Raw genomic sequence first — 10,000 nt, forward strand, 5'->3', positions numbered from 1 at the left:
ACCAGTCCGGTCCGATCGGCACAATAAAAAACAAACACATTTCGACGGCAGGATCCCACCCCCACCCCCACCCCCCTCCCCCTCACAGCTCCCAGTGGCTGCAGGGTCAGTGTCGGGGAGCACAGGGGCATTGTGGGAAGTGTAGTTCAGGACACTCACCCAGCGCAGAGTCTCTCCGCAGACCACAGAACATGACGACAGCAGACACACAGTCAGACGCAGCAGAGCAGCAACATCCACACAGCAAGGAGGACGAAGAGAGAGAGAGAGAGAGAGAGAGAGAGAGAGAGAGAGAGGGAGAGGGAGAGAGAGGGAGAGGGAGAGGGAGAGAGGGAGAGGGACGGACAGATGCAGCGAGACGAGCTGAACGGCGACGATCAGAAGAAGACTGAGGCTGAGGAGAGAGAGAGAGAGAGGGAGAGAGAGAGGGAGAGAGAGAGAGAGAGAGAGGGAGGGAGAGAGAGAGAGAGCGAGAGAGAGAGAGAGCGAGAGCGAGAGAGAGCGAGAGAGAGCGAGAGAGAGAGAGAGAGAGCGCAGTTTGTGTGTGTGGTGGGAGGGGGATTTATTTTGGGAGAACGACACACACACACACACACACACACACACACACACACACAGAAGAACGACGAGATGTTTCATTTCATTAAAATGATCTCACGACGTGTTGTCAGCTCACATCCTGGTAATTGGCCGAGTAGGAGCGAACACACACACACACACACACACGCACACTCATACACACTCACACACACTCACACACACACACACACACACACACATGCAGGCTACCAGGCAGCAATGGTTCCAGCAGTGATCAGCGAAGCGCCACAAACTGCTGCAAACTGCTGCAAAACAACAACGCTGTCTGACGGAGAGCTGGCCCCGCCCACCCTGCTGCCGCCCACACTCTCCTCTGTCCAATCATGAGGCAGCTGTTAGCATTCGGCCAAAACCATCTCCAAGGAGCAGCCGTGCAGCACATCTAGTGGGACTAGAGGGACTGGAGAGACTAGAGGGACTGGAGAGACTAGAGAGACTAGAGAGACTGGAGGGACTAGAGAGACTAGAGGGACTGGAGGGACTAGAGAGACTAGTGGGACTAGAGGGACTAGAGAGACTAGAGGGACTAGAGGGACTGGAGAGACTAGAGGGACTAGAGAGACTGGAGAGACTAGAGAGACTAGTGGGACTAGAGGGACTAGAGAGACTAGAGGGACTAGAGGGACTGGAGAGACTAGAGAGACTAGAGGGACTAGAGAGACTAGAGAGACTGGAGGGACTGGAGGGACTAGTGGGACTAGAGAGACTAGAGAGACTGGAGGGACTAGAGAGACTAGAGGGACTGGAGAGACTAGAGAGACTAGAGAGACTGGAGGGACTAGAGAGACTAGAGGGACTGGAGAGACTAGAGAGACTAGAGGGACTAGAGGGACTAGTGGGACTAGAGGGACTAGAGGGCCTGGAGGGACTAGAGGGACTGGAGAGACTAGAGGGACTGGAGGGACTAGAGAGACTAGTGGGACTAGAGGGACTAGAGAGACTAGAGGGACTAGAGGGACTGGAGAGACTAGAGAGACTAGAGAGACTGGAGGGACTGGAGGGACTAGTGGGACTAGAGAGACTAGAGAGACTAGAGGGACTGGAGGGACTAGAGAGACTAGAGGGACTGGAGAGACTAGAGAGACTAGAGGGACTAGAGAGACTAGAGAGACTGGAGGGACTGGAGGGACTAGTGGGACTAGAGGGACTAAAGGGACTAGAGGGACTGGAGAGACTAGAGAGACTAGAGGGACTAGAGGGACTAGAGAGACTGGAGGGACTAGAGAGACTAGAGGGACTGGAGAGACTAGAGAGACTAGTGGGACTAGAGGGACTGGAGAGACTAGAGGGACTAGAGAGACTGGAGGGACTGGAGGGACTAGTGGGACTAGAGAGACTAGAGAGACTAGAGGGACTGGAGGGACTAGAGAGACTAGAGGGACTGGAGAGACTAGAGGGACTGGAGGGACTAGAGAGACTAGAGGGACTGGAGAGACTAGAGGGACTAGAGGGACTAGTGGGACTAGAGGGACTAGAGAGACTAGTGGGACTAGAGGGACTGGAGGGACTAGGGAGACTAGTGGGACTAGAGGGACTAAAGGGACTAGAGAGATTAGAGGGACTAGAGAGACTAGTGGGACTAGAGGGACTAGAGGGACTGGAGGGACTAGGGAGACTAGTGGGACTAGAGAGACTAGAGAGACTAGTGGGACTAGAGGGACTAGAGAGACTAGAGAGACTAGAGGGTCTGGAGAGACTAGAGAGACTAGAGGGACTAGAGAGACTAGAGAGACTGGAGGGACTGGGGGGACTAGTGGGACTAGAGAGACTAGAGAGACTAGTGGGACTAGAGGGACTGGAGGGACTAGGGAGACTAGTGGGACTAGAGAGACTAGAGGGACTAGTGGGACTAGAGGGACTAGGGAGACTAGAGGGACTGGAGGGACTAGGGAGACTAGAGGGACTAGTGGGACTGGAGGGACTAGAGGGACTAGGGAGACTAGAGGGACTGGAGGGACTAGGGAGACTAGTGGGACTAATGGGACTAGAGGGACTAGAGGGACCAGGGAGACTAGAGGGACTAGAGGGACTGGAGGGACTAGGGAGACTAGTGGGACTAGAGGGACTAGGGAGACTAGAGGGACTAGAGGGACTGGAGGGACTAGGGAGACTAGAGGGACTAGAGGGACTAGAGGGACTAGTGGGACTGGAGGGACTAGTGGGACTAGTGGGACTAGCACGAGCGCCACCAACGACAGCAGCCTAGCCGGGCCTGGCTAGTCACTGGAATGTAGCTAGCCAGGGTATAGCCGTATCTCCAGGATGTGGCCTCTGGTGTACAGGGCAGCCGTGGCTGTGAATTGATGATGGAAAGGTTGGGGGTTCAAATCCCGGCTTTTCTATTGAAAAACGTCGGTGCGAGGACAGAACCCTGTGGGACGCCTCAGCCTGCTGCATTGCCCATCACCGGTCCTTCAGGTGAAGCTGCGGTTCTTCAGCTCTCCACGCTGGACCTCACCATGTCCCAGTTGGGTTGCTCTTCAGAAGCTTCAGGTGGAGTTTGCGGTGCCAGACAGTGCCAGCAGCTCTGCTCCAGCCTTGTCTTGGAGCTGAAAGCTGTCCTCGATGTCTTCAGTGAGCAGTGTGACCCGGTCCACCACGGACTCCAGCCTGTTTCCCTGGGGGTTCTGAGTGGTTGGGCTTCTCTTGGCCTCGGATGCATTGTTTCTGCTGCACAATGTGAAGGAGGCAGCCCATGGAAAATGGTAAACAAGTCAAAAAAACAACTAAAGGAGGCAGTGCACTGTGCGTGTGTGTGTGTGTGTGTGTGTGTGTGTGTAGCCTAGCCGCTATCCTAGCACCACAGCTGTTAGCACAGTCGACTGGCGTGACCTCTGACCCCAGCTAGAGGGAAAAAAACAAAAAACATGACTTTAACCGCCGCCGTGAGTCTGACGAGCTGGCAGAGATCTCACACACACACACACACACACACACACACACACACACCAATCACCCCAGTTAGCTCTGCCCCTCTCTCTCCTGGAGGTCGCTCACCCAGGGTTGCCTGACCTACATTCCTTCACACACACACACACACACACACACACACACACACACACACACACACACACACAAGCTTGTGAGTCACATCGTCGCGTCTTGTCAGGCTACACATGACTCACAGGGCGCCCACACGAGCACACACACACACACACACACACACACACACACACACACACAGAAGCCAGAGTGAATCCCATCATGCCTCAGTGATGTGGGTTCCAGGTGGACAACAAAACGCAGTTAGCTTAGCGCTAAGAGATGTAGCATGATCATATTAAAATGATATCACACATCTGGATTGTGTTTCTATGCAGTCATCAGTCACATCATGTGCACACACGTCAGGGCAAGTGTGCGCTTCATGAGTAAATATGTTCCTGTATAGAAGCACTTCTACACAGAGCGCCACCTGCTGGGAGTCTGATGGAATCCTTGATGATGTGTCTCACCATGCCGACCGTACAGAGGCTGAGCCGTCTTTACAGGAACTCAGCAGGGCATCAACCCAAGGCCTTGACCAAGCAATGCAGGTCTACCCCACTGCAACCACTGCACACAGTCCACTGGCAGTCCACTGGCAGTCCACTGGCAGGAAGGAGCTGTGCCAAAGGACATGAGGGACGCTAAGATCATCACCCTGTACAAGAACAAAGGTAGGAGTCACTCCTCTTAGAGTCACTCCTCAAAGAAAGGTAGGAGTCACTCCTCTAAGAAAGGTAGGAGTCACTCCTCTTAGAAAGGTAGGGTCACTCCTCTAAGAAAGGTAGGAATCACTCCTACTCATCTTACCTTTATAAGAGGAGTGACTGTAACAACTACTGAGGCTCCTCCCCTCTCAGCATTGTTGCTCGGGCCACTCTCAATGAATCTACCCTGAGTTCCAGGTCTGAGTCCCAGGTCTGAGGTCCAGGTCTGAGTTCCAGGTCTGAGGTCCAGGTCTGAGGTCCAGGTCTGAGTCCCAGGTCTGAGGTCCAGGTCTGAGTCCCAGGTCTGAGTCCCAGGTCTGAGGTCCAGGTCTGAGTTCCAGGTCTGAGGTCCAGGTCTGAGGTCCAGGTCTGAGTTCCAGGTCTGAGTTCCAGGTCTTCTCCCTCCGCCAAATCCAGGAGAAGTGCAGAGAACAGCAAATGCCCTGCACGTGGCCTTCACTGACCTGACCGAGGCCTTTCATCTGGTTGACAGAGGTGGACTGACAGAGGTGACAGAGGTGGACTCTTCAGGATCCAGAACCTGAGAGCATCATTGAATCCTCCAACATGAAGGGCACAGTGCGGTTTGACTCCTCCCCTCCCAGACCTACGATATTGGCAGTGGCGGTAAACAAGGCCGTGTCCCTGCCCAGTTCTTTGCCCTGCTCCTGAACCTGGCCTTCGGCCCAGCAACAGAGGGAATTTACCTGCGGACCGGATCAACCGGCAGGCTTTTCAAGCTGTCCCGGCTCAGGGCCCAGACCGAGGTCCGGGAAGTCCTTGTCAGGGACTCGCTGTTTGACCTGCAGTGGTGACTCACAACCACCAGGTGGGTTAGGGTTAGGGTTAGGGTTAGGCACTGATGGATCTGATGGACTTGGGTCCAACGACCTGAAGAAGACAAAGGTTCTGGGCCAGAAGACGGCAGAACCACCAGCCACCTCAGAGCTGGACCATGTGGACCAGTTGGCTCCACCATCAGTGACGACCTCTGCCTGGACAGTGGGATTGACGAGAGGGTCAGGAACCCAGGTGGTCTTGAACAGTGCCTGGTTCATCAGCACACTGCTGCACGGCACTGAGACCTGGACCTCAGACCTGGACCTCGTCTGCCAGACAGGAGAGAAGACTCAACTCCTTCTAAGACGGCTGGAGTTGAGGATGGAAGGAAGTCAGACTGATGGAAGTGCAGCTGATCTTCTCCTCCGTCTGCAACTTCTCCACCAGCAGGAAGCTCTGCTCCTCTTCTCTTCTGCTCTTCCTCTCTTCTGCTCTTCTTCTCATCTGCTCCTCTTCCTCTCTTCTGCTCCTCTTCTCTTCTGCTCTTCCTCTCTTCTCCTCTTCCTCTCTTCTGCTCTCCCTCTCTTCTGCTCTTCCTCTCTTCTGCTCCTCTTCTCTTCTGCTCTTCCTCTCTTCTCCTCTTCTGCTCTTCCTCTCTTCTGCTCTTCCTCTCTTCTGCTCTTCTTCTCTTCTCATCTTCTGCTCTTCTTCTCTTCTCCTCTTCTGCTCTTCCTCTCTTCTTCTCTTCTGCTCTTCCTCTCTTCTGCTTTTCTTCTCTTCTCCTCTTCTGCTCTTCCTCTCTTCTTCTCTTCTTCTCTTCCTCTCTTCTCCTCTTCTGCTCTTCCTCTCTTCTGCTCTTCCTCTCTTCTTCTCTTCCAGTCTGGGCTCAGTGACGGAGCAGCAGAACATTGAGCCTTGACATCATTTCACTTTCCTACCCAGCATTCCCAACGTTCCAGCAGCTTCTCCTTCCTTCTTCACTTCCTTCCTTCCTCCCTCCCTTCCATCCTTCCATCTTCACTTCCTTCCTTCCTCCCTCCCTCGCTCCCTCCCTCCCCCCTTCCTTCCTTCTTGACTTTGTTCCCGCCCCCTCAGCCTGCCAATGTCTCTTTCCCTGACAGCAGAGCTTCTTCTGGAGACGCGTGTTCATCGCTCCTTCATGGCTCTCATGCAGCATCAAATCTTAATGAAGGACGCAGACGTTACAAGACAGACTGCTGCCCCCCCGACACCTCCGTGATGAGGCTCCTGTCACCATTCAAAGTCTTGGAGGAAAAGAAAAGAAAAGAAAAAATCATAATAAAAAACTTTTTTTTTTGTTGGGGGGGTTGATGTGGGATGGCTTGGTGGGGTGGGGTGGTAAATAAAAAAGAACCTCGAAGCCAGACTGGGTTTATTTTAGCGTGCGCGTCACATCACTCCTTCGTTTAGCGCACCAAGGCTTCTTTAGTTATCGATCACAATACGTGCTTTTATTTTGTAAAAGTGTGTTGCTGGCTCCTGCGGAACCAGAAAAGAAAAGACTTTGTTCATATGGTAGAACATGAAAATAAAAGTGCACGATACACTTCTTAAATTCATTATTGGATTTTGCGTAAATTGGGATTAATCGTGATTAATCAGGGAAATCGTGCGATTAATTGCGATTAAAATTTTAATCGTTGCCCAGCCCTAATTTAATTATTAGTACATGTATGACCACCTGCTGATGGGACGCTTTAATCATGTGACCGCGATGATGTCATCAACAGACAGTGAACTATAGAGCGGCTACCGTTAGCCTGGAAGGAACGTGATTGGCTCAGAGAGATGTGACTGGCAGAAGGCTCGGCCAATCAGCATCAAGGAAAGGTTTTCCTGGAATCTTTAGTCTTTTGATGTGCGTGATGTGTTGTGTGTAAATGAGTGGAATGTACACACACACACACACACACACACACACACAAAATTCCACTCATTCAACTCTGTTGTTATATTCAGAGTGCTGAGGGAAATGAACTGTGTGTGTGTGTGTGTGTGTGTGTGTGTGTGTGTGTGCGTGTGTGTGTGTGTGTTTGGGCTTCCCTGTGAGCGCTTCTCCTCCAGGCTTCCAAAGAAAAGCAAAAGATGGAGAGAATGAAGAGAGGAGAGAGAGAGGGAGGGAAATAAGCGGCGGGAAAAATGACTCATGCCCGTACACACACACACACACACACACTCTCACACACACACAGTCTCACACACACACACTCACACACTCTCACACACACACACTCGGTCAAGAGTTCTTCCCCTCATCTTTCGCCCCTGCCCTCCTTTTTCTAATCTCTCGCTCCCTCCTTCCAAAGGGTTTCAAGTGCAAATGAATCCACACTCCGAGGATTATGGGTAACGGCACTTTGAAGTGGCGAGCGGCGCCTCCTGTGGCTCTGTGCGCCCAACACACACACACACACTCACACACACACACACACAGGTTCTAAAGTGGCTCCAGTCTGACACACACAACCATTGGACAGATGAGTCACAGCGCCACCTGGCTGCCGCACCACTGTCACCTGCTGACTGTATGAGCAGCAGTACCACTGAAGCACCAGCAGGGGCAGCGTGGAGCCCAGCAGGCCGTCCTGACGCTGGTGGGAGCTCCCTCTAGTGGACGCACCGTGCACAGCTTAGCGAGCTAGCGCTAGCTACTTCCTGTTGCTGTCGCAGCCAAACTCCCAGCTGTGGCTCCGCCCCCCTGTGATGTTCCCAGTGTGTGGTGTGACCCAACAAGGCAGAGAGGCAGGCAGTGGGCGGAGTTCATCTCCAGCTCCTCCCACTGAGGGATGACAGTGGGCGGAGTCAAACCTACTTCCTGGTTCTTTCTCTTCAACATCGGCCCCTCCCACTGACCCCCCCTACTGGTTGTTGCCTGGCAGCTGAGAAAGAGCCCTACACAACAACACAACACAACACAACACAACACAACACTACACAACACTACACTACACTACAGTTAGAGAAGGTTTGTGTCAGAGCTCCTTGACAGCAGCAGCAGCAGCGCACCAACACTCCTCACCTTCACCCTCACTTTCATCCCCCCCCCCTCCTCCTCCTCCTCCCTCCTCCTCCTCTCCTCCTCCTCCTCCTCCTCCTCCTCCTCAGTGTTTCCAGACTGGCTGGAGGTATAAATAGTTCCTCCTAATAAAGTGCTAATTAATCTCTGGTGACAAAATCAAAGAAAATGCATCTGCATTGCTGAGAGGAGGAGGAGGAGGAGGAAGAGAGAGAGGAGGGGGGGAGGAGGGGAGGAGGAGGAGGAGGAGGAAGGAGGAGGAGGAGCAGGGGGAAGAGAGGGAGGAAGAAGAGGAGGAGGGAGAAGGAGGAGGAGGAGGAAGAGAGGGAGGAGGAAGAGGAGGAGGAGGAGGAGGAAGAGAGGGAGGAGGAGGAGGAGGAAGAGAAGGGAGGGGGAGGAAGAGAGGGAGGAGGAGGAGGAGGGGGGTGCAGACAGGAAGAAGGGCAGACGTGGGTGAGGAGACAAGGCCGCAGGTCATGTGACACAGCGAGGAAGAGGAGGAGGTTGATCACTGCAGTTCCCCGTCACAGCCAACAGGCGGCGTTTTGTCCCCGTTTGCCTCCTAAAACTGCACTGCACTGCACTCCCCCCCTGCCCCCCCCACATTCATCAATAAACCATCAGAGAGAGGAAGGGGGGGGGGGGGACACGCGCATGCACGCTCTCTCTCTCTCCCTCTACAAACAGAGTGAGGAGCAGCAGCAGCAGAAGAACCAGAGTGAAAGAGAATCAGACTGAATCACAAAGCAGCAATGATTTGAAAAGAAAGAACACATACACACACACACACACACACACACACACACACACACACACACACACACGCACACACACACACACACACACCAAACAAAAAGCCAACTGGTTTCAAACTTCACGTCCGTCCGTCCGTCAGACAACAAGCTGCTGAGTCACATGACCTGATCCCCCCCCACACACACACACACACACCGCTTCAATCCAACACTGCAGCAGTGAGCACCAGATGGACTAATCAATCAATGAATCAATGAGTGGGTCAGTGAGTCAGTGAGTCAGTGAGTCTCTGGTACCTTTGAGCAGCAGCCTTCGCTTCAGGATCGCCTGCAGGAAGAGCATGATGATGATGTTCCATCAGCAGCAGCAGCAGCAGGAAGAGAAGAGAGGAGAGGAGAAGAAGCACTGAGGCTCACTGACTCCCTCTCCCTCTCTCTCTCCCTCTCTCCCTCTCTGTGTCAACCTCTCTCTCTCTCCCTCCCTCCCCCAGCTGAAGACACTTGTGTTTCCAAACCTCCTCCTCCTCCTCTACCTGTTCCACTTCTTCCTTCACCCTCCTCCTCTTCCTCCTCCTCCTCCTCCTTCACCCCCCTCCTCCTCCTCCTCTCTGATGCTGTTGAAGCTCAGGTGTCATTTTTCTTTCTTTTTCAAGGAAACTCTCCTCTTCCTCCTCTTCCTCCTCTTCTTCACTTTATGCTCTAATTTAATTACAGCTTCCTCTCTGCCCCCCTCGCCCTCCGACCCCCCTCCTCCCCCTTCTGATTATGCAAAAAAAGGCAGGAGGTGGTGGTGGTGATGGTGGGGGGGGGCCTGGAGGGAGTCTGGATGCCCCAGTTTAGGGTTTTTACTCTGAGTCTAGTGGAGATATGCACTGTGTGTGTGTGTGTGTGTGTGTGTGTGTGTGTGTGTGTGTGTGTGTGTGTGTGTGGCCAACTGTAGTTGAAAGATGAAAGAGTTCCTCATGGAGCCAACACACCTCCATCCAGCTGCAGGAGGATCATCATCCCTCCATCATCCCTCCATCATCCCCCCTCCATCATCCCTCCATCACCATCCCTCCATCATCCCTCCATCATCATCCCTCCGTATTCATCCCTCCATCTTCATCCCTCCATCATCATCCCCACTCCATCCC

General features: G+C 53.3%; 1 protein-coding gene across 1 annotated transcript in view; it reads right to left on the reverse strand.

The window, feature by feature from the left end:
- grip2b (glutamate receptor interacting protein 2b) overlaps positions 1-9,280 on the reverse strand; it is a 27,772-nt gene extending 18,492 nt beyond the window's left edge. The window contains exon 1 of the mRNA XM_076013288.1: positions 9,162-9,280. Within this exon, the coding sequence (XP_075869403.1) occupies positions 9,162-9,207 (46 nt within the window). The 5' untranslated portion in view covers positions 9,208-9,280. The remainder of the gene's footprint in view (positions 1-9,161) is intronic.
- Between the last annotated feature and the right edge of the window lie 720 nt (positions 9,281-10,000).

This window comes from Nelusetta ayraudi, unplaced genomic scaffold (assembly GCF_046127955.1).
Source record: "Nelusetta ayraudi isolate G7.1 ecotype Tasmania unplaced genomic scaffold, CSIRO-AGI_Nayr_v1 ptg000146l, whole genome shotgun sequence".
In the NCBI taxonomy this organism is placed as follows: Eukaryota; Metazoa; Chordata; class Actinopteri; order Tetraodontiformes; family Monacanthidae; genus Nelusetta; species Nelusetta ayraudi.